Here is a 25,617-nt window from a genome sequence, read left to right as displayed (position 1 = left end):
GTAGCGCGCGTTCCTAACGCACTGAACTGATGCTACGGTCTTGGCGATTATGCTTTTGATTAGAAACCGGCCATTGAATTTCCTTTGCCATGATTATTATATTTTTTTATGGAATATATTGTAGTATTATGTTCACGAAACATATCAATAAAGCTTATTATAAATAAATTAACGATTTCAGCTCTTGTTCATAACACAGAAAGGGTGTTAAATTTATGATAAGCGTATATAGCGGACCCTCTCGATTTTATTCGGCTTTGCATGCATACTTGAAATAAAATGGGTGTCAAAAACATTCATCGTTTGCTGTTAATTATCAACGAGGGAATTATGTATAATTATATGAAATGTTATTTACCTTAAATTATCAATTTATTAAAGATTCTTGAAAATCACGGTCGGTGTTACGCGGGTCATTTCGTATTTTGACATCAGGGCATCATGTCCAACTATTCAAAATCAGATTTTTTTTCACTGGGACGATGACGACTTATATTTAGACAGGTAGACAGATAGTTTATTCAGACTTATACAACAGTACATCGTCTTCAACTCAAATATATAAATTATTTTTAGACGAATTGTTAGTTGATTACACATATAGCAGTGATGATTCTGAGAATGTTGCCATGTTTCTTATCCGTGTAATCTAGAGTCCGTGGTTTGAGCATTTTTATCGCGGTGTTCAATAAAAGATATCTCAATAATCTTGTTTATTGATAGATCTGTGGTTTTATTGCCCCTGTGTTCAGCACAAACCAATTGTCTCGTTATGATCAGATACTGTGCCGACCAATACTAAATAACACTATGGTGTCATACGCCACATCAGGGACCTATACTTGTGATCATGGAGTCTTAAGTGCAAGACTTAAACAAGTATGTTGTTTCGCTTGCGGTTGTTAAAGCCAAAACGGGGCTTCCCAGCTGGCACAGCTGCTGATATTCAGATCTGAATACTTAAACTTATTTAGACCTTATTCTTAACCGTTGCGCGTTTTACGATATCGGATTTTAGGCGGGAATACAACTCAGTGAAACTATTCAATTTCTTATACAACATTAAGCATATTAACAGTTATTGAAATTAAAGCGGGTATATACGATTTTGTCAAATATTTATGAATTTATATTAAATGTGTAAAAAACTTATTATATATGTATTTCAATATAAATTAAAATAAAAGTTAAAAAGAACATGTTTCGAAAAATGCGAAATAAGCCAGATATTTAATTCTGAAATTGAAAACGGCTGTATAGCCGAATTCGCCAGCATGTATACCATACATGTAAGATGTTAATCTAAACTTAGTGTAACGGTTTATTTGAATTCCTGCAACGATATCTATTCATACGACACACGAACACTAACTCCGATCCTAATACAAAGACGAATGATTCGGTTATTGTAGGAAAATATTTACGTCACAATCGGCTCGGGGCGCTAATTTGTCTTTGCTGCATTTTATGAAATTCGGCTTTAATGTATAATTTATCTTGCCAATTTTATGTTATTGTAACATATTTTATCAATATATTATAATTAAACACATATAAAAAATCGTATATACCCGCTTTAACAATATCAGCGACATATTTTTAAAGACTAAACACCTTTTCAAGTATCGAATTTAACATGTCAATAAAATATATTAATACCAAAAAAGGTTTCATTTAATATTGTTCACATTTAATCTTTAAATGAAAGTGTCGCTTTAACTATTTTCAGTGTCTTATTTAGCCGCGAATCGTTTGCTAAAAACAGTTAACAAAAAGGGCTACACGTTCTAATTCTTAATGAAATACAAAAATAAGTATAACATAATTAATAACGTCCATAAACACACACAGCAAGATCAAAGTTTTAATGGAAAACTAATATGACATTCCACGTAAATTATTATTTTCGTCTAAATCGAATACTATATATAGAGAAACAATGTATTTATAACCGACCAATGAGGTAACATTATGCAACTTTCAATTTACACAGTGCTATATGGCAACAATATGGAATTTGAACAGTGGAAGTGTTTTAAGGTCTGGACTATCATTACTTGTAAGTTTGTATAAACATTTTTCTAATGCAATTAGTAAAATAATGTTTATATTTTATGTTTAATAATTTATTGCATGATTATTCTGTGCTGTTATATGAATTTGATGCCGTTAAAGCTTCCGACATGAATTCATGTCGGAACGATGCTATTGCAAAATAACGTTAAACGATATGAGGTCGATGTAAATCGACCTCATATTTATAGGAGTAGCATGAATTCAGACATTCTTTTACTTGTTTCCTTAATTGCTCTATACATGGTAATCGGAGGATAAATCTTAAAAGCCTTAAAGGTAAATTGTTTATTGTGGCATTGTTTGCATTAATTCAGAAAGTACATAACTTGTTTCCTTAACCGCTTATTGAAGAATACTTTATTTGTTGAAATTTTAGAAAATGATCAAACTCAGATTTCCTATACCCAAAATGAAATATGGCCACTGGACATTGAGAAGTTGTCTTAATTCAATACCGACCCCAAATAATAGCCCAATGTCCCCATTCTATACTGGATTAATTTTACAGGATGACTTTGGCAACACTGTACAAGAACTGGAATGAATAATATAAAAGATGCAGTGGAACAACAAAAACAAAAATATTGCAATGAATTAACATATTCGCTTCATTCACCCCAGTCTCCAGACCAGAGTAAACTAAATGTAGATGAACTTATGAAGACGAAAACACACTTTCACAGATGGTTTTCTTACCATGGATCAAATTCGTGGATAATGCTTTCGAAGCGGATGACAGCAAACAACCGGGCGCTGAAGCCAACAAGCCATGCAAGAGTCAGTGTTGCAAACGAGATTAGACTTTTCCAGCCTCCCGGATTGAACATTGTTGAAGCAACTTCTGTTTTCATACCGGTGTCGGCCATCTTCGCGACACGGAACACGGTGAGGCAGAATGACCAATCACAAACCGCCACAGGCAAATTTGTTGGATGTTCTCGGACAACTTCCTTATTCTTAACAAGGTTACACACAACTTATTTGTAAACAAAATTTATCTTTCCCCGCTATTAGCGGAGGGATGAAGTTTAGGCATTGTTTCGCTGTCCGTCCATCCTACCGTTAATCCCATCCGGACCACTTGTGTGTCCGAAGTCATCACTCGGCATTGCTTGGCTTTATAAGAGCAATAATTTAGAATAAAATTCATTGACACGTGATATTACTATCTCTCAATATACATCGTGTGGATAAGAGGATGATGCATGTCAAATTGCAACGCAAATCATTTGTCAATAACATTGTTATGGTCCCTTTTGAATTGAAAATATACTTTCTATGTAAGAGTTGCCTGTCTTGAGCTGTATATCCAATAACATAATAAATGAGCCAGAGCAAGCAACTAACCACAGTTGTTCTCAATCATCTTGGGCTGATTCACCCATTAACCTAAAGGAAAAGTCAAGGTCTCATAGTAATTCAAATATCACACATTGATCAGTCACACATCAAGGTTAAATATCACAATTTTGATAAATAAATCATAGTTCAGCCACTACTTTATTAGGCATCAAGGGATTGTTTAATAAATTTCAACAATGTTTCTCTTTTATCTTACATTGTGGTACGAGTTAGATTCAGGTCTCTAGGTCTCACACTGAGGTCGAATGTTACACATTTTGTTTAAATATGGCTTGTTTTGTTAGAAGTCTTCCATACATCAAGGGATGATGGAATTTCTTTTAGAAGTTTTGTAAATAAAAGCTAGGGTGCTATTTGTAAAGCTCCTAAAAGAAATACATATCTTAAAAAGCCTTTTTGCGCCTACGTTTCAGTTTAGAACTTCTCCATGGCTGGTTACAATGATAAAAATTGATTTTCTTATGTGAAACCAATTCATGATCACACTTTAAAGCTTAGAAACTAATATTAGTTGCAATGCTGTAGTTGATGTGGAGTTTGCTTTCAGTCTGTAGGTTCTGCTTATAGTCTGTAGGTTCTGCTTAAAGTCTGTAGATTCTGCTTTCAGTCTGTAGGTTCTACTTTCAATCTGTAGGTTCTGCTTTCAGTCTGTAGGTTCTACTTTCAATCTGAAGGTTCTGCTTTCAGTCTGTAGGTTCTGCTTTCAGACTGTAGGTTCTGCTTAAAGTCTGTAGGTTCTGCTTTCAGTCTGTAGGTTCTACTTTCAATCTGTAGGTTCAACTTTCAATCTGTAGGTTCTGCTTTCAATCTGTAGGTTCTGCTTTCAGTCTGTAGGTTCTACTTTCAGTCTGTAGGTTCTGCTTTCAGTCTGTAGGTTCTGCTTTTCATCTGTAGGTTCTGATTTCCATCTGTAGGTTCTGCTTTCCATCTGTAGGTTCTGCTTTCAATCTGTAGGTTCTGCTTTCAGTCTGTAGGTTCTGCATTCAGTCTGTAGGTTCTGCTTTCAGTCTGTATGTTCTGCTTTCAGTCTGTAGGTTCTGATTTCCATCTGTAGGTTCTACTTTCAGTCTTTAGGTTCTGTTTAAAGTCTGTAGGTTCTGCTTTCAGTCTGTAGGTTCTACTTTCAATCTGTAGGTTCTGCTTTCAATCTGTAGGTTCTGCTCTCAGTCTGCAGGTTCTGCTTTCCATCTGTAGGTTCTACTTTCAGTCTGTAGGTTCTGCTTAAAGTCTGTAGGTTCTGCTTTCAGTCTGTAGGTTCTACTTTCAATCTGTAGGTTCTGCTTTCAGTCTGTAGGTTCTACTTTCAATCTGTAGGTTCTGCTTTCAGTCTGTAGGTTCTGCTTTCCATCTGTAGGTTCTGCTTTCCATCTGTAGGTTCTGCTCTCAGTCTGTAGGTTCTGCTTTCCATCTGTAGGTTCTACTTTCAGTCTGTAGGTTCTGCTTTCAGTCTGTAGGTTCTGCTTTCAGTCTGTAGGTTCTGCTTTCCATCTGTAGGTTCTGCTTTCAGTCTGTAGGTTCTGCTTTCAATCTGTAGGTTCTGCTTTCCATCTGTAGGTTCTGCTTTCCATCTGTAGGTTCTGCTTTCAATCTGTAGGTTCTGCTTTCAATCTGTAGGTTCTGCTTTAAATCTGTAGGTTCTGCTTTCAATCTGTAGGTTCTGCTTTCAATCTGTAGGTTCTGCTTTCAATCTGTAGGTTCTGCTTTCAATCTGTAGGTTCTGCTTTCCATCTGTAGGTTCTGCTTTCAGTCTGTAGGTTCTCCTTTCAATCTGTAGGTTCTGCTTTCCATCTGTAGGTTCTGCTTTCCATCTGTAGGTTCTGCTTTCAATCTGTAGGTTCTGCTTTCAATCTGTAGGTTCTGCTTTCAATCTGTAGGTTCTGCTTTCCATCTGTAGGTTCTGCTTTCAGTCTGTAGGTTCTCCTTTCAATCTGTAGGTTCTGCTTTCCATCTGTAGGTTCTGCTTTCCATCTGTAGGTTCCTGGTTCATCCCTTATATTGGACCTCACCAGGGTTTAACAGACAGCGAGATGATTCTTCTTAAAAAAGATCCTTGACATTTGTTTGATGATAAAACATAAATATGTTTGAACTAAATATATACTAAAAAATAAAATTAAAAAATAAATTAAAGCACTTATTCTTTTTATTTTTTATTTTATACAAATGCAAAATGTGCTTGGCATAATTCATGTAAGTACATGTATTTTGTATACATCAACTCTTCACCAAATTAAAAAAAAAACCTTTTTTATCCTATTTTTAGGCATACTTTGTCATTTCGACCAGAGTGTAAACTTAGACCATTTAAGTTTTATTGTTTTTCTGAGATGTTCTTAAGTTTATTCTCAAAATAGCAAACAAACAAGCTAATTCATTGAATTGATATCATCTGCCAATTTCAGAATTATGTGACAGACGGACAGAATGACGGAAGCACGGATGGACATAATGACGGAGGCACAGAATGACAACGCCAATTCTTTTTTGCTTGGCACAAAAAACATTACTCACAAAAAACTACTCACAATTGTTCAAGTTCGCTTTGCCAGACTAAATAAATTTAACAGTGTTCAAAACTTACCTAGTATTTTCGACATACCGCTCAAGTAATTGGGCTATTTGTGAACATCTGGGTGTAATGCTCCAGGCTTACTACAGTTCGTTCAATTAATCTAACATCTAACAAATATAAGAACACTTTAGTTATGTTGTCTATTATATTTATTCAAATCATTTTTGAACAAGTGAAATATCACTACCAATAATATTAAAGCAATCATAGATTAACTAAATAACACAATATGCACAATAAAATACCAGAATTGATTGAAAATCAAATAACTGTGATCGGAAAGAATCCATTCCAGGAAACTAATCAAGTACACAAGATTGTTTGTGAATGTGGTTGACATTTCAAAAACTTAAATAAATAAGAAAAAATATCAAAAACTCAAAAACTCAGAAGGAATGTACTCAATAAAAATATAATAATAGACAAAAATACCAAGAAATACAAAACGCAGAATAGTCAATGAATTAAATGATTGTTTCTTATCTGTACACAGCACCTTTTGGTTAAACAACTTAAAACAAAGTTTATTTCTAGATCCTTAACCTACAATAATCCCAAGCTTGGCAAATAAAATACAACAATATGTGAAACACCATCAATAAATAGATTCATTAATATACAAAATCAGCACTTCGATACAAGTGACTAGATCCTACTGCACACATATTTCAATCTTTATATTCTAAGCAAAAGTTGAATAAAATATTGATATTTTCTTTCATGACGAAATGAACCAGCATACACTATACACATGTATCATGTAATCATTATATTAAATGTAATGCCATATAATAATCTAAAATACAAATGAACATTTTGTAAAAAACATTCTCTACACTCAATTTTTTATCTAGCAGCAACAGCTTATTGTTTGAGCTAATTTTTTTATAACAAGGGCTGTTTGTAAAACACGCATGCCCCCCAAATGGGCTGTCTGTTGTAGTGGCAGCCACTGTTTGAATACGTTAGAAACCATTTTACTGCATCAGGTCACTGTTAACTTGACCTAGTGACCTGAAAATCAATAGGGGTCATCTGCCAGTCACGATCAATGTACCTATGAAGTTTCATGATCCTAGGCCTAAGCATTCTTGAGTAATCATCTGGAAACCATTTTACTGTTTCGAGTCACTGTGAACTTGACCTTTGACCTGAAAATCAATAGGGGTCATCTGCCAAACACGCATGCCCCCCAAATGGGCTGTCCGTTGTAGTGGCAGCCACTGTTTGAATACGTTAGAAACCATTTTACTGCATCAGGTCACTGTTAACTTGACCTAGTGACCTGAAAATCAATAGGGGTCATCTGCCAGTCACGATCAATGTACCTATGAAGTTTCATGATCCTAGGCCTAAGCATTCTTGAGTAATCATCCGGAAACCATTTTACTGTTTCGAGTCACTGTGACATTGACCTTTGACCTGAAAATCAATAGGGGTCATCTGCCAGTCAAGATCAATGTTCCTATGAAGTTTCATGATCCTATGCGTAGGCATTCTTGAGTACTCATCCGAAACAATTTTACTGTTTCGAGTCACTGTGACCTTGACCTTTGACCTAGTGACCTGAAAATCAATAGGGGTCATCTGCCAGTCATGATCAATGTACCTATGTAGTTTCATCCTAGGCCTAAGCGTTCTTGAGTTATCATCCAGAAACCATTTGGTGGACGGACCAACCGACGGACCGACATGTGCAAAACAATATAGGCCCTCTTTTTCGAAAGGGGGCATAAATATATATCACTATAATTGTTGTAATCTCACACACTGCGCCTACTGAATATAATAAGTCATGTAACTGACATTTTTATAAATTTTTACTTTTTTCCATTTTTGTGTTTATTAAGGTGACATACATCAACTGTTAAAATATTAAGTCAACCTTTTTGGTAAAAATAATGTTTTTATCAAATTTTTGAAATTGACATAACAAACACATGTCATTTTCTGAATGCAAAAAGTAGCGTAACTGACATTTTGTTAAATTTTCAAGAGAAGCAAAAAAATGTTCTATTAAAATAATAAACATGTTTCCGTATTCAAATTTTCTGATTGATATTATAATAACACTTAAAAAACGAAACAAAACTCCAAATTGATATGTCTTTTTTAAAACAATAAAAAATTAAGAAAGGAGCAGTTACCATAATTTTCAACACTGAAATATTTTGAGCGCAAAAAGTAACGTAAGTGCTCTTACTGTATTTTGGAGAAGGTCTGAAAATATGCATTCCTGAACAATTCACAAAATGTCAGTTACCCTAGTTATTACATTCAGTAGACGACTGGTCAGCATGTATTTCTCTGACAAAATATACAAGTTTTCTTCAAATACACTCTTAATAATAAAAATATTGCATTAAAATTCACTGATATATCCTGTGTTTGTTATCTACAAGCGAATGTAAACATGTTTATTTATAGATCTTTGTGCAAACAAAGATATCTCTTTTCAACAGAGAAAATCCAAACAGTGAATTTATAATTCATTAATTTGTACATTTGCGATCATTCAGATATCTGTTTACAACAAAAAATAACAAGTTTTTAAAGGTAAAAAATCAAGAATTTCAATAATGTGTGCGTGTTAACCACAGCAGTTTATAATTAAATATGAGGTTGTCAAAAAATCTTTGAGATCTGCCCTATTTATGTAGATGAACGAAAATCTCAAGCGCATTGGTCGGTGGTTAAATTTCATTTTGCCGAAATTTCTAAACAATGCAATTGTTTTAATTTTATACTTTACTTTAAAGAATGTTGCTGTTAACTTTAAGAAAACAAGTTTCTGTATGTGACAAAGCTAATTGCGTGTAAGCATTACAATACACAAAATAATTAGAACTTCTGGTAAAAACTGCTGTCCGACAAAAACTTGCTAACTTGTAGATGAAGATGTACATGATTTGTAATTTATGGCATAGTGGCTCAATTGCTACTTAAGTGCCCATTAAACCCCTGATTATGTTGAACCCTATTGAATGTCCTATGCACTGCCTAAATGGAGTGCATGTAATATTTATCTTATTATGTGATGCAAACATATCTGAGCCTTGTTCTGAGAAAACTGGGCTTAAAGCATGTGCGTAAAGTGTCGTCCCAGATTGGCGGACTGCACAGGCTAATCAGGGACGACACTTTCCGCTTTTATGGTATTTTTAGTTTCAAGGAAGTCCCTCCGTACCGAAAATTGAGTTTAGGTGGAAACTGTCGTCCCTGATGTGCGGACAGCACAGGCTAATCTGGGACGACACTTTAGGCACATGCATTAAGCCCAGTTTTCTCAGAACGCGACTCGTATTTCTATTTGTCTAAACATCCATCATATAGTATTGATCTCCCCCATAATGTTGACAGGCCTGTCTTTGTACTTTTTTGAAATCTCCTTTTCCATCTGCAAATATACAAAAGAGCATTGAATATCATTCCAATAATGTATTTGAGATTAATCACTGCAGCTTGATTGATATATCCAGAACCAAACTAAAAAACACAGCTTTACTGCATACATGTAAGTGTATAGCATTGAAGATATTATATGATTTCAGCTCGAGAAAAATATCAGCAAAAAAACATTAATTGGTAACAGATGTATTGTCATTCAAATTAAAGTTAATTTAGATATTTGTCAATTAATTTGACACAAAAGCTATAGCGGTATAATTTTTGTGAATCCTTTTGATACGGGCGATTTGCTGACATTTCCGCACACTTAATGCCTGTTATTTTGAATTCGCTAACTTTTCGACACGCGGAAATAATCACTTATACAGTACTCACTTTTACCTGAGTGAACCAATAAGAGTGCACAAGAACTTATAAGGCATTGACTGTTAATCAGATGTAATCATATTAAATCATGACCACTCATAAAATACCACTTAGTACCTGTTTTTGCATCTCTTTGGTCCTCTTCACCATGGAAGCCACTCTAGGGTGCAGCTCCTGTTCTTCTTCTATGGCTGCGTTACGACGCGACACCATTTCCTTCTCATAGAACACCATCTTGTCAGCCAGAGTCAGCGTCTGTCGTAATGAGTCTCGCAGACGGTCCACATACCTGTGACATGGAGGAAACGTAAGTATAATATAAATTAAATCTATGAATTAGTTTTGTTTTGCATTGATGCACTGTGTCATCAAAGATTTGCCTGTGAAGTCTGCACTGGCCTGTCAGGGATGACAATTTCTGCTTTTATAGTATTTTACGTGTGAAGGATGTCTCTTTCTCATGAACATTCAATTTAGCTGGAAAGTGGTTCCCTGATTAGCTCATATGGGCTTATATGAGTTGTGTTCTGAGAAAACTGGGCATAATGCATGTGCGTAAAGTGTCCTCCCAGATTAGCCCGTGCAGTCCGCACAGGTTAATCTGGGACAACACTTTCCGCCTTAAGTGGATTTTTGCTGAGAAGAGACTTCATTTAAATGAAAAATGTCATAACAGTGGAAAGTGCTGTCAAACTGCACAGGCTAATGTGGGATGACACTTTATGCAAATGCATTAAGCCCAGTTTTCTCAGAACACGACTCACATATAAACCAAGTGAAACTTCAGCAGCATCAGCAGGAGAGAAGCCTTGATATGGCTTGTGGTCTCATATTTATGGCAAGTAACTTATTGCCAAAATGGGAGAAACAAAACAAATGTAGAAAAGACACAGAAATACATAACAAACACACAAACATGAACAAACTGGGATCACCGCCTTGGAATGGTCGATGCAAAGAAGTGGCGTTTTAATCAATTTCGCATAGCTCAAACATAGTAGTATATAGTAAGTTATTAGTATCATCATGTATGTCTATGCACAGTTATTATGGAATGTGATAATGTTGTTTGTACTGTATAACAAGATTTTATTTACTTAATCATAGAACAATACTAGAGCTTGTCACAAAAATGAGGAATGCTCTTGATGCCCCATAATATATATATTGCAAGTTGCAACAAGAATATTATAGAAAGTCTTATTTTAAAAGGGGCGTAATTCCAGCAATTTGGATACTTATTTAAATAAATAGAGGATATGTGTTGAATTTGTAGGAATATAGATTTTAATTCATGGGTGATCATAGAAATATTTTCTCAAGAGTGAAACAACATTTCTTATATGATCACAAGTTAATTTATATTGATATTCCACGGAATCCAACAAATTTTCTTTAAATAAGTGTAGGAGTACTTTGCCAGACAAGTTTGTGTCAACGGACAGACAGACAGAGAGACAAAACTACGAATGGATACTTTAGTGACTATTTCATTATTAATCCATATGCCATGTTAGCCCTTTCAATCTCATAGACTATTTGAGACAACAAAGAGAGTTTAATCTTCGAAATGCAACTTTATGTGAGTTTTTAGACATTAAAATATCTATTTCTTCCTTTGATTCTTTTGATTGACTGGCATCCATTGTGATTCCAGAATAGCACTTCTACTTCATTAAGAGAGGTATCAATAAGAAGGGAGGTATTGATAAGGAAACATGGTGACATTGTCACATATCATAACCATTATTCAATTAACTCAAATCATTCATCAATCTTGCCTAGGTGAGTTTCGTATCAACATGAGATGCTGCAGCTGGACAGAGGTCAGTCTAGATATGATGTCCTTGACCTTGGTTGCCATGGACTCCACGACCTTGTCATCTACCTGTATGGAGGCCGGGGCCGAGGTGAAGTGGCTGGATGCTAACACATTGCCTTTACTGTGAAGCTCTGATAGGCGCTGGGTAAGGAACACCTCCAACTGGACATTTAACAAGGAAACATTTATGATTGTCATATGGGACTAAGGAACACAAGAAAACATTTTAACTAAGGATTATTTTGTAAACATCTGAGGGCAGGCAAAAGTAAACGTATAATTGGTAAGCTAAACTTAATAAATTATTGACTAAATAGCAATTAGTAGATTATAGATTTTTTTATAGATTTTATAACTAACAATTACAAGTTTTTGTTTTAGTTTTAAAGGTTAAGTGTGACTGTACAATATATGTAAACAGAAAGATTGTAGTGAGTGTAAAATGATTCAGTCATCCCAAGTGGAAGAGAGAGTTATATAGCAATACAGTCCACTCTCGTTATCTCGACATCGGATATCTCGATTTTCTCGATATGTCGAAGTAAGCTCAAAGTCTCAACTTTTTTCCTTCTTTATTTATTTTAATAAACATCGCATATCTCGATTTTCGTTATGTCAAATAATTCGATATCTCAATATAAAAATTTGCCCCGAGTCCCGATTTAACATGTATTTACTGTGGTTTATCTCAAAGTGCGAATAACTGTCCCAGTGTCGGCAAAGGTGAGAAATTTGTTCTTTGATACTTCAACGTCCCGCTTTGCCCGGTTGCTCCCAATACTGTGCAGTAGATAATTGATCTGTTAATTGCATCAATGACCACACGTGTGTAATGTTGTTAGCCATTAACACTTGAGTAAGGCCTGTCACTTTATAACCTGTGGGTTTATTTTATCCTGCACTAATAATCGATTGAACTTTGCATTTCAAACTATAACAAGAGGGCCATGATGGCCCTGTATCGCTCCACTGTTTTTTTTATGCGAAAAAAACGTGCAATATGCATGGGTTGAAATGTACTCAAGCATGTGACTTTCTCTTTCTATCCTTCGTCCAAAGTTAAATTTGGAAGGTTGAGCATTTTTATATATGGAAAACATTACTACGGTGTTAACTAAACAGACTAAAAAGCCTGGGAATTGTCGCACAGGTCCTTTGCTTATAACGTTGGTACATTTATCTCTCTAAAAGATATTGTCTTTCTTTCTATTTCACATATTTTTAGACGCTGAAGATCAAATCTATGCATTTGATTTGAAACAGATTCACAAGAACCAAAGGAATCAAAATGCCTTAACCCTTTACCAAACCACACATTTTGAACTGTCCTGATTTGAAAGAGGTTGCAGATGACAATTAAAGTGATATGGAAAATCAAGGAAATAATCAGGTAGGGTAGAAATAATTGTGATAAAAGGAGAAATTGCTTAGATACAAACCCGTTAAATCCTGTTTGTGTTTGGTAAAGGGTTAATAATCTCTGGTTCCTTCTTAGAGCCTTTCACACATTTATAACAAATACACTAGTAGCATCTTTCTTTGTAAAGAAGCATCTCAAAATATAATTAAAAACCCACAAATCCCTAAGACCAACAGGCCTGAGAATATTATGATAATCTAAAGATTATTTCTTTATATTTATAAATGTATTTAATTGAGTAATACATTTGACTTCTAAGATCAATTCATAACTTATATTAAGAAAAATTATTAATGGTCAGAAATATATATGGATCGTTGAGCAATTGACAATCATATCCACAATTCATGAGTCACGATTCACAAATGGAACAATGAATCATTAGCAATTAAAAAGCAGCATATACCATTGCACTTCATTAATATCAACACCTTCTCTTGGATACAAAGTTTGAGTTTACCATGCAGTATCATACATTGACTTTTCTTCAAATAGTTAGGTTCATGGAAGTTGTGTTTTTAAAATATAAGATATTATTAAACTGGTTTAAACACTACAAAAAAGACATGAAATTAACATGTCATCTGAAATATTTTTATCGGGATATATGGTCACTTTCAACACGTTTAAATAAAACCCGACTGTTTTCAGTTTATAAGAAAAACATGCATAACACATGTTCTTACTTCAATTCCTTTGTAAGCAGTCACCATCTGATCTTAAATGGCTTTAAATGACAGGGTTTTATCTCATGTTTACAAGATGTTGTTGTTGTTTGTCACAGCCACACGGCCGCAGTAATCTCCCCTGGTATAAATCAATCAGTTTTGTGACCCCCGGGGCAGGGTCAAATTTGAGCACAGGGGAATAATTTGAACAAATTTGGTAGAGGACTATTAGATGTCACTACATACCAAATTTAGCAGCCCTATGCTCTATAATTATAAACAAGAAGACTTTTTAAAGTTTGCACAAAATAGGCCTTATTTAAGCATATGTTCAATTTTGTGACCCCCGGGGCAGGGTCAAATTTGTCCCCAGGGACATAATTTGAACAAACTAAGTAGAGAACTATTAGATGTCACTACATACCGAATTTGGTAGAAATAGGCCCAACGGCTATGGATAAGCAGATTTTTAAAGTTTGCACAAAATAGGCCCAATATAAGCATATGTTCAATTTTGTGACCCCTGGGGAACGGCCAAATTTGATCCCAGGGGCTTTATTTGAACAAACTTGGTAGAGGACTATTAAATGTCACTACATACCAAATTTGGTAGCCCTATGCCATACGGATATGGACAAGTAGATTTTTAAAGTTTGCACAAAATAGGCCTTATTTAAGCATATGTTCAATTTTGTGACCCCCAGGGCAGGGTCAAATTTGACCCCAGGGGCATAATTTGAAGAAACTTGGTAGAGGACTATAAGATGTCACTTTGTACCAAATTTGGTAGCCATAGGCTCAATGGTTATGGACGAAAGATTTTTAAAGTTTTCACAAAATAGGCCTTATATAATCAAATTTTCAATTTTGTGACCCCCGGGGCAGGGTAAAATTGATCCCAGGGGCATAATTTGAACAAATTTGAAAGAGGTTCACCTCAGGAACATTCCTGAGAAATTTCATCAGAATTGGACCAGTAGTTTAGGAGATGTTTAAAGAAAAAGATAACACACGGATGCACGAACGCACACAAGGACGCACGCACGACGGACACAGGACCAAAATGGCATAAGCCCCGCTGGCCACTGGCCAGTGGAGCTTAAAATGTACATGTACAGTTCAGTATTCCGGAACGTGATTTACGCATGTTTAGATGAAAAACCTTCGTCTTGATTTGACGTCAATTGCATCATAACTTTAAATAGCAACATTACTGGATGTTTACTCGACAGTTTAGAAAATGATAACCGCATGTGTTCATGCAAAATTCAGTAACACTTTAAACGTAATTTTAAGCATTTAAATAGCAAATTTAATCGTGCCTCGTAAAAACGCGTATATATATCAGGTAATATATAGGGTAGTAGAGAGTATTATGCCACACGGTGACGGCTTTAGACCACTTAGCAGGTATATAGATGTTAAAAACAAGGTAAATTTTCATCTCATTTTTTCTTTGAAAACGCCTAATCGGATATCTCAAACTCTCGTTATCTCGATATTTTTTTCTTGTTCCCGCCGACTTCGAGATAACAAGAGTAGACTGTAGTTTGCAGCTTGAATGTAAAGGTATACAAATGTTAAATTGACAACTACTAATGTAACTCCTTCCCATCAGACCCACTGAAATCACTCTTACATGTATCTTGCAAAGTGGGATTTTTATCTCAGTAGATAAAAAAAATGTTACGAACAAATCACGATATGTATCAGTAAGCCAAAAATGAAGAAAGCCACTGTTATCAACAAAGCAGTCCAAGCAATTTGCTATTCCTAAGGGGAAGCATTAAAGATTGTGCAATTTGTTGAATAGAAACATTTGGTTTTGTGTACTATTTTTGTTAAAAAGTAGTGTTAAAGTAAATATATGTTCTCTTAAATGTTATGTTATTAATACATTTTTATGGATTTTTATACTTTAAAATTCAGATACCAGTAAATATCTGTTAATATTAATACACGTTTTGTGGATTTCAACTGATCACCTGATAACACCTCGTCAAATGCCAAAAACGTATACATGATATTTTTGTACTCTGATAGAACGTATCCTACAATGAATAATTAAAACTAGTTTTTGGGGCTTTACATCATCAAGCATGGTAAGGTAACTAATGTAATGCATTGATATGTATATGAAGTAATAGTATAATGTTATTTTTACTTTGTTTGAGCTAATTTTATCCATTATTAACCCTCTAATACTTTCATAAAGAATTGATGAGTCAAAATCCTGCAGCATATTTTTGTGCATGAAAGTTTAGAAACAAGAGGGCCAAGATGGCCCTAGTTCCCTCGCCTGAGAGGAGTCGGTTCATTCAATCTTTACCTAATGTCAAACATGACCTAGATATTGACCAGACAAACATCCTGGTCAAGTTTCATCATTATTGAACCAAAACTCTGGCGTAGGGAGTGTTTTTGTTTGTGTAAGATTTGAAATGGTGACCTATATTTTGAGTTGACCCCCCAAACATCAAACTTTGCTTACAAGGATTTTGTATAATATAATGAAAATTTAGACAATCTAAGGGCAATAATTATAACATTAATTATGTAATTTTGCTCAACATCAAACTTGACTGAGATCTTTCAGCAACTTTGATAAAGAATGCTTGAGAAATGTGAATGCTAGAGTGTTATCAAACCAAATGTGGACGGACGGACAGCGGACAAAGACCAATCCTAAAACCTCACCTGAGCAATCAGGTGAGCTTAAAAGTGTGTTTCACCAATCTCCATTTTCCAACTTGTCCAAGAAGTCAATAAAACCAATGTATTGACTAAGTTTCACGATGATTAGGCAAAAAATGTGACTTCTATAGTGTTCAATCACAAGGTTTCTCATTATATAGTCACATAAGGAAAACTGCCCCACCCCCCTGGCAGCCATGTTTATTGACCCATCGGGACCATTTGCAAACTCATCTGAGATATATATATAAAACAAATCTATTCACCAAGTTTCATGATGATTGGGCAAAAAATGTGACTTCTAGAGCGTTCACAAGCTTTTTTTTACTATATAAATATAAGAAAACTGCCCCCGGCAGCCATGTTATTCAACTGACCGGAACCATTTTCCAACTCAACTCTCGTATCAAGGAAACAAATGTTCTGACCAAATTTCATCAAAATTGGGCAAAAATTGTGACTTCTAGAATGTTCACATGTTTTCACAATATACATATAGAGAAAAATGCCCCGCCCACTGGTGACCATGTTTTTTCACCGATCTGACCATTTTAGAACTCGTCTGACATATAAAAAAAAACAATGTTTTGATTAACTTTCATGATGATTGGGCAAAAATTGTGACTTCCAGAGTGTTTACAAGGTTTCTCTATAGCCATATAAGGAAAACTGCCCCGCCCACTGTCGGCCATGTTTTTCAATGGACCGGAACCACTTTTAAACTCAACCAACATATCATTAACACTGACATTTAGACAAAGTTACATGAAGATTGGGCATTAAATGTTACTTCTACAGTGTTAACAAGCTTTTTCTTTTTTTTTGACCTAGTGACCTAGTTTTTTACCCAACATGACCCAGTTTCAAAATCGATCGAGATTTCATTGGGAGAAATCTTCTGACCAAGTTTCATGAAGATCGGACAATAAATGTGGCCTCTAGAGTGTTTACGAACAAATGTGTACGGACTGACGACGGACAAAGACCAGTCACAAAAGCTCACTTGAGCAATCAGGTGAGCTAAAAACAAGAGCTGTCACCATAGGATGACATATGCCCCCTCAAAACGCTTTGATAGAAGTTATAGCATTTTTCGAAACCTAAACGCAGATTTCGAAACCTAAACGCAGACCCTAAAGTCAAGGTCACAGGAGTCAAAATTTGTGTGCGTATGGAAAGGCCTTGTTCATATACACATGCATACCAAATATGAAGGTTATATCTCAAGGGACATAGAAGTTATGAGCATTTTTTGAAACCTAAACGCAGATTTCGAAACCTTAACATGGACCCTAACTTCAACGTAAAGGTCACAGGGGTAAACAAATTGTGTGCGTATGGAAAGGCCTTGTCCATATACACATGCATACCAAATATGAAGGTTATATCTCAAGGGAAATAGAAGTTATAAGCATATTTTGAAACCTAAACCAGTGCCCCAGATAATTATTTGGGAAATAGGGTTTTCACCCATTGATTTTGAAAAATAGAGTTATTTCATTCTTGAAATAGGGTGAAATGAGTAATACAAATGCATACCTTAAAATCAATTTTGCTTTACTTCTGTTGAAGCTGCACACTTGTATTGATTCAATAAAACTGTAAAATATCATTAACTTTAATAAACTGATGTTTCATAACATCTTTAATCCTTGAAATTGTCCATAATATAAACCTTAAACTTACAAACAAAATCGATAACACGAATGATTCGGCACTTATTGGCTCTTGCTTTGTTGGTTCGAAAAAGTTTGCGATCAACTGATATTTTGGCGCAACAATAGCGGACGTCTATCACATACTCGTAGGCATTTTTATTTCGCATCGTAATAGAATTTGAAAGAACAGACTCTTTAAAAATACATGCACAATGAGCGACGGAATAAATCAGTTTGAAAACGCATGTATGTCGTGGTATATAATTTTGTCAGAGGCTTTATTAAACTATGACATCTAGGAGTCGACAGAGCGTTCAATAACTTTGACTGTTTTCTTGCTCCGTCATCCAGGCGCAATCTGAATAAAAGCGTTGCCGCGTTACGATAATAATTTCAAAATGAAAATAATGAAAATGAAAAAAGCATTTTTGATCGAAGCTATTGTGTCGTACGCATCGAATTTGACGTATTTGCGTAAAAATCAAATTGGGTGCGTTTTCAATACGCATGATGTTTCATTTCTATGCGTTTTTAAACATTTAAATAGGGTGAAAGACGCAGATACGCAGCTTATCTGGGGCACTGCTAAACGCAGATTTCTAAACCTAAACGTGGACCCTAAGTTCAAGGTCAAGGTCACAGGGGTAAAAAATTGTGTGTGTAAGGAAAGGCCTTGTCCATATACACATGCATACCAAATATGAAGGTTATATCTCAAGGGACATAGAAGTTATGAGCATTTTTTGAAACCTAAACACAGATTTTGAAACCTAAACGCGGACCCTAAGTTCAACTTCAAGGACACAGGCGTAAAAATGTTTGAGCTTATGGAAAGGCCTTGTCCATATACACATGCATACCAAATATGAAGGATATATCTCAAGGGACATAGAAGTTGTGAGCATTTTTTAAAAACTAAATGCAGATTTCGAAACCTAAACGCGGACCCTTTCTTCAAGGTCAAGGTCACAGGGGAAAAAAAAATTGTGCGTATGGAAAGGCCTTGTCCATATACACATGCATACCAAATATGAAGGTTATATCTCAAGGGACATAGAAGTTATGAGCATTTTTCGAAACCTAAAAGCAGATTTTGAAACCTAAACGCGGACCCTATTTCAAGGTAAAGGTCACAGGGGTAAACATTTTTGTATGTATGGAAAGGCCTTGTCCATATACACATGCATACCAAATATGAAGGTTATATCTCAAGGGACAAAGATGTAATGAGCATTTTTCGAAACCTAAACGCAGATTTTGAAACCTAAACGCAAACCCTAAGTTCAAGGTCAAGGTCACAGGGCTAAAAAAACGTGTGCGTAAGGAAAGACCTTGTCCATATACACATGCATACCAAATATGAAGGTTATATCTCAAGGGACATAGAAGTTATGAGCATTTTTGGAAACCTAAATGCAAAGTGTGACGGAAAGACGAACAGACAGACAGACAGACAGACGGACAGACGGACATTCCGATCACTATATGCATCAAACCTCGAATAACAATTAACACATAAATGAAACACAACTACACTGTTTTAATATGAAAACATTAATAATCAAAGGGGAGTAACTACTGTATTCTTAAATGCAATATTTAGAAGAGTTGTCTCACATGTTACATGACCTTAATTCATGATTGTTTGCAAGCCTTTTTACTATATAAATATAAGGAAACGTCATGTCCCCCTGGAAACCATGTTTTTCAACAGACCGGAACCATTTTCAAACTCAACTCACGAATCTAGGAAACAAAAGTTCTGACAAAATTTCATGAAAATTTGGCCAAAAGTGTGACTTCTAGAGTGTTGACATGTTTTCACTATATACATATAGAGAAAAATGCCCCGCCCACTGGCGGCCATGTTTTTTCACCGATCTGGACCATTTTTCGAACTCGTCTGAGAAATCAATAAAACCAATGTTTTGACCAAGTTTCATGATGATTGGGCAAAAATTGTGACTTCCAGAGTGTTTACAAGGTTTCTCTATAGCCAAATAAGGAAAATTGCCCCCCCACTGACGGCCATGTTTTTCAACGGACCGGAACCACTTTTGAACTCAACCAACATATCATAAAGATTAACATTTTGACAAAGTAACATGAAGATTAGGCATGAAATGTGACTTCTACAGTGTTTACAAGTTTTTTCTTTTTGTTTGATCTAGTGACCTAGTTTTTGACCCGGCACAACCCAGTTTCGAACTCGACCAAGATTTAATTGGGACGAAGCTTCTGACCAAGTTTCATGAAGATCGGACAATAAATGCGGCCTCTTGAGTGTTTACGAACAAATGTTAACGGACGGACGGACGTACGACGGACAAAGACCGGTCACAAAAGCTCACCTGAGCAATCAGGTGAGCTAAAAAAGTGATTAATCATCCCTATCAACACTTGAAAACTAAACAATACCATGACAGTAAGCACTATTTTGACATTGATATTGTTCAGGCAATTATTTTCAAGGTCAAAGTGACTAAAAACAAAGAACATAGATTTATATTTCATCCATGAAATATATATTTTTTCTGTAATAACAGAATAGAATAGTGACATATTTACTATCTTAAAATCTAGTCAGTAGTACATAAACATAGTTAGGTAGGTATACATTTTAGTAATAAATATCAAAATTAGCATAAGAAATCCATCGAAATTAATGTCATCATGCAGAAATTGCTGGGGTTTTTTCTTTTTCAGTAACCACGACCTTAGACCAACTGTCAAAACATGAGCTCCGCACTTAGTCTGAAATTAGGCCATATACAATTTATTTTAATGCAATCTTCCATCAAAACTAAGTAATTCAGTAAAAACCTATTTTTTATATTTAGAAACAGTGACCTTTATCTGGCACGCCCCATATACAAATCTAAGCTAGGTCTCCTAAGTTTTATCAAGATTGATCAATGCAAATTGAAGTTATCAGCCACAAATAATCTGCTGTTTTTCTAGTTTTAGTAAAAGTGATCTTGACAAAGTTATCCCAAGCTCCGTGTTCATGTAAGCTACCGATACAACCGAAATTAAGTACAAATTCTACATCCAAACTCAAGTTATTGAGCGGAAACAGTTTTTTTAATTTTTAGCATAAGTGAATCGACCCAAAATGCCAGAAAGACAATCCAAAGATAGATCTCTATAAAAGCTTGCTATAATTAAAGTTTCGCAAATATCAGTCAATGCAAATTTGCGTTATTGATCGGAAACCAGCTGTATGATGCCTCCTGCTCTACAGCCACCTGCCTACCGGTACCCAGCCCAATTGTGCATGGGTCAGGAAAGGGAAACAAACATGTTTATTACTTGCCTTTAATATTTTTCTTATTTCAAAAGTAATATTATCCTTAAATAATATTTAAAAAATCTTTGCTAAAAATACAGGTTTCATTTTCATGAACACTAAAATGTTTAAGCTTGTAAGAAGCTTATAAGCAATATGCTTTAAAGGTAACTGTAAATTACTAATGTGCAGCCAGTGCCCTACCTCCATGAGATCATCCAGGAAGAGATTGCGCATCCTCACATTGTCCAGCATTGTCATAGCCTCCTCCCCAGTGGCAACACCCTCTGTAAGCAGGCAGGGCTTATTGTATTCTTTGTAGTGAAATATCAAACCATACTGGTAATAAAAAACTCGTGTGAACTATCTAACAATATCAATGAGATAAAACCTTATATACTATAATTATGTCTGTATTTATGAATAACACGTGTAGTTTTAACAAAGCTGTATTTTCATCTTGTGGTCAACAACAACCAATAGTATATAACTTTGTTTATTTTCATGTCGTCACTTAATGTTTCCTCAATTTTTCGGCATTTTTATTTACTATATCTTACAATAAAAGAAAGAACTAGAAATGTGCAGTATGATATAGGAATACATGTAGCACATATGACTTAGACCTTGGTTTATGCTAAAAGGACCTCAGTGGCTCTTCAAAGAAGATAATATTCAAGATATTTTGTGAAAAAATCAAAGTAGATAAAATAAACTGAAGTTATTGCGTTAAACAAGACTATTGCCAAGCAGAAAAGTCCTCAACCGGTGAAACTCCACCATTTTCAGCAATATGTCTAGTCTTTTTGTTGCCATAGCAACCAGAATTCTTGACATAGGAACAAAATGAAATGACATGCATAATCTCCATATTGCTATCTGTCCATTTTTCAAGTTTCATGAAAATATATGAAGAACTTTTAAAGTTATCGCAGGATCCATAAAAGTGTGACAGACTGACAGACATACAGAGCGCAAACCATAAGTCCCCTGCGGTTTCACCAGTAGGGGGCTAATAAGCAAACCAATATGCTCTCCAAGGGGGGGGGGGGGGGGGGAGTGACTAGAGTGTAATTGTATAATTTCATTGTATTGAAAATAAATCATGCCCACTTTTTCAGGTTTCACAACACATATCACAAACATGCAGAAGACATGTGTGCCTCACCTTGTGATGTTACTATGTTTGCAACGTTGTTAATGTCTTCTGTATCGCCCCAGTTGATTTCTTCACCAAGGGCCTCTACGTCAATATCGATCTGAACACAAGGAAACGTTTTTTACAAAGCCCTCAATACATATGGTGAGGGGTGAAGCTTACAAGCGTAGTTGAAAGATATATATGAAAGATATAAATGTATAGACTTGGGAGATCTTAACATCCTCCAAGGATGTAAACATTGCCAAACGTGATGTGAATACCATTACAAGAGATGTGAATATATAGGCTTAAAATCGTCCAGAGATGTAAACATAGTCCAAAAGAGATGTGAAGACAGTCCAAAGAAATGTACACATTGTAAAAGTAGTTGTGAACATAGCCCAAAGCGATGTAAACACAGTCCATATAGTAGAGACAATAGTCTAAAAGGGCATGCACTCCTTCAAAATAAATGAGAACACAGTTTTAATAAAATTATGAGTACACACTCTGAAAAAAAGAGGTGTGTGAAATTCCCAAAATTACTACTTGCCAAGTTGGAGTAGTGATGGAAAATTCTCACTCACACTAAGGAAATCTGTACTAGTCCTAATAAAAACATTCCTTAATAGAAAATAAAAATTATATGTTTTGTTGTTTGCTTCCGAGTACATCAATTCATCATGTTTTATTATACAATTTTAAATGTTGTATTATCTGTTGATTTTCCTTATTATTGTACAGTACAAGATACGAAATAGCTTTACAAGGAAGGGAATACAAATTTCTTTGAAAAAACAACTGATTAGCATATCATTTTAAATAAAAAATGGCCAGCAATTTCTGTTCCCATGCATGTGTCAATAAACAATAATTGTTATAAAGCAGTTGCGTTCCTTTGGATTTTCATAAAATGGGTAATGAAAATACACAAGCAGCATTTTGTTTCAAACTTCCCGCCTAACTCCTTGGTTGGTAATGTCTGTATGGTCTTAAAAAGACACTCTATGATTGCCTTGTAACAAGCAATTTGGAGAACAAAATGTCTGGTGAAAATTTTGAATTACAAGTCCAACCTTGCCCTCGTCTGTTCCTCCGCTCTCCAGCGTTATCCCAGAGATGTCAAAGTCTATCTCTGCCCCCGCAGCCCCCTCTGCTGTAGCTATATCCCAGTCAATCTGGAACCAAGTGGGAAACATTTTAACCACATGACATAGACCAAAGCAGATGCTATATTTTTTATGTTACACCTATTACCCAATAACTTATAACACTTATATTTATCATCTTTCAAAATCAGTGGCTTGTTACTCCAGACTTACTTGAAATATAATAACCCTGCATAGAATAAACACTTTTAATGGGACACAAATGATTTCAATATACCAAGCTTTCATGACTTATTGAAGAGAAACAGTGAATATGGCATCCTGGTGTCAACATTAAGTGATTTGTAAACATTGCAGAATTTTAATTGTATTTTACTAGGCTACATCTATGCTATAAATATAATAAATAAAATATTTGAAGACTTTCATAAATAATTGTCTGTGCAAATTGTTAAATGTAACCTACATCTCCAGTTTCCTTAGCATCCTCCTCATCTTGCGTATCTATGACGATAGAGTCTTCCAGTACACTGACAGGTTGGCAGCCATGTGTCCACTCGTAAGTGCGAGCATTTCCTTTTTCTTGTATAAACCGTAATACTGGCAGGCAGTCTGCATCTTTCAATTCACTGAAGCGGTGGTTATAATAGTAGTATAAAACTGATATATGGCAGCAAATAGACTCAGATTGACATGTTAATATTTCTTTGAAAAGCAACATTTTATAATTGATTTTTGTTTGACCATTGAATGTAGGAAGTATAAATGCACCGCCAACTGACGTCATCAGCCAGGATCTACCCAATTAAAATTATCACCACCCTAAAATCCTGGTGCACTCTCGGGTCTGTTGGGTTGATCATGCCCTACACATTGGTGGTCCCATAGCAGAAATGGTATTTATCATTACTACTTTAAACATATGGGCCTCTTCTTGCTAAGAAGAGACTTTTATTAAATGAAAAATTCAATCAAAGAGGAAAGTGTCGTCTCTGATTAGCCTGTGCAGACTGCACAGGCTTATCTAGAACGACACTTGAAGCCCATGCACTAAACCCCCTTTACACAGAGCACAGTCCATATGTACTTAGTTGATGTAAAACCTTCCCCAAAGCATTAGTAGGATGCTAGCCCCGATGGATGGAGCAAGTGAGTGTGTCTTACTATTTGGTGAATAGCCTAACTAATAAATGCACCAGCACCCAGCACTGTGATGTGTTACCTGCCCATAAGGAAGGCTGAGAAATCCTGGTAGTACTTTACAGCCGATGTCAGACTATGTGTTGACTTTGCTACCTCCTCGTACACCTTGGGAAGATCTTTAACAAGGGCCGCTAACTCTGACTTGATTTTGTCGCCCTGACCAAGAATAAGGTACATGTATTACAGACTTAACAACGGCGGACTATGGTTCACATTAATGTGTCGCAATTTTGTTAAATGCGGGGATATTTACCACCCTTATATGGGAACCTTGCTTTCAAAAGTGCAAACTTGACATTTCCAAACAGACTGGTTGGTGATAATACATCTACATAATTATCACTTCAATAAGAGCAAAGAACAATTTTCTCAAAAAAGGATGGTTATCACATATCAGTTTGTAAGTCATGTAATGATTTTACAGCATTATATTGATTTGTATTTTTTTTTAAAGCTTTTGAAAATAAATGTTTTTTTAAGTTAAAGATCAACATCTAAACAATTTGATAAACATTTACCTTTATTCCCAATTCTTTGCAACTTGCTGCATATTTTTTTCTTAGTTCAGAAGCTTTACTGACATAATCTGCCTCCTTCTTATCACATTCCTGGGAACAAAAGGAATATACTAAACAGGCATTGAACATTCCTGGGAACAAAAGGAATACACAAAACAGGCATTGAATATTCCTGGGAACAAATGGAATAAACAAAACAGGCATTGAATATTCCTGGGAACAAATGGAATATACAAAACAGGCATTGAACATTCCTGGGAACAAAAGGAATATACAAAACAGGCATTGAACACTCCTGGGAACAAAAGAAA

At 35.3% G+C, this 25,617-nt stretch overlaps 2 protein-coding genes across 6 annotated transcripts in view; both read right to left on the bottom strand.

Annotated features, from left to right (window-relative positions):
- LOC127859324 (dolichyl-diphosphooligosaccharide--protein glycosyltransferase subunit STT3B-like) overlaps window positions 1-2,987 on the bottom strand; it is a 51,991-nt gene extending 49,004 nt beyond the window's left edge. Inside the window, exon 1 of the mRNA XM_052396652.1 lies at window positions 2,773-2,987. Within this exon, the coding sequence (XP_052252612.1) occupies window positions 2,773-2,942 (170 nt within the window). The 5' untranslated portion in view covers window positions 2,943-2,987. The remainder of the gene's footprint in view (window positions 1-2,772) is intronic.
- A 2,923-nt stretch (window positions 2,988-5,910) lies between these two features.
- The window catches only part of LOC127860345 (CDK5 regulatory subunit-associated protein 3-like), a 29,180-nt gene continuing 9,473 nt past the window's right edge, over window positions 5,911-25,617 (bottom strand). Inside the window, exons 6-15 of one of the 5 annotated variants that reach the window (XR_008039719.1) lie at window positions 25,307-25,396; window positions 24,808-24,944; window positions 24,052-24,214; window positions 23,553-23,654; window positions 22,504-22,594; window positions 21,540-21,622; window positions 11,566-11,768; window positions 9,902-10,073; window positions 7,577-9,407; window positions 5,911-7,024 (exon numbers count right to left, since the gene is read on the bottom strand). Coding sequence is in view for 1 of the 5 variants with exons in the window: in XM_052398360.1 (XP_052254320.1) it covers window positions 9,336-9,407; window positions 9,902-10,073; window positions 11,566-11,768; window positions 21,540-21,622; window positions 22,504-22,594; window positions 23,553-23,654; window positions 24,052-24,214; window positions 24,808-24,944; window positions 25,307-25,396 (1,113 nt within the window). In the remaining 4 variants the exon portion in view is untranslated. Of the gene's footprint in view, window positions 9,408-9,901; window positions 10,074-11,565; window positions 11,769-21,539; window positions 21,623-22,503; window positions 22,595-23,552; window positions 23,655-24,051; window positions 24,215-24,807; window positions 24,945-25,306; window positions 25,397-25,617 lie in introns of all 5 variants that reach the window. The other 4 variants (XR_008039718.1, XR_008039716.1, XR_008039717.1 and 1 more) reach the window with 4 other exon arrangements.

This window comes from Dreissena polymorpha, chromosome 15, assembly GCF_020536995.1.
Source record: "Dreissena polymorpha isolate Duluth1 chromosome 15, UMN_Dpol_1.0, whole genome shotgun sequence".
Lineage (NCBI taxonomy): Eukaryota > Metazoa > Mollusca > Bivalvia > Myida > Dreissenidae > Dreissena > Dreissena polymorpha.
The sequence above is the reverse complement of the archived record's forward strand: the minus strand, read 5'-3'. Positions and strand labels throughout refer to the sequence as shown.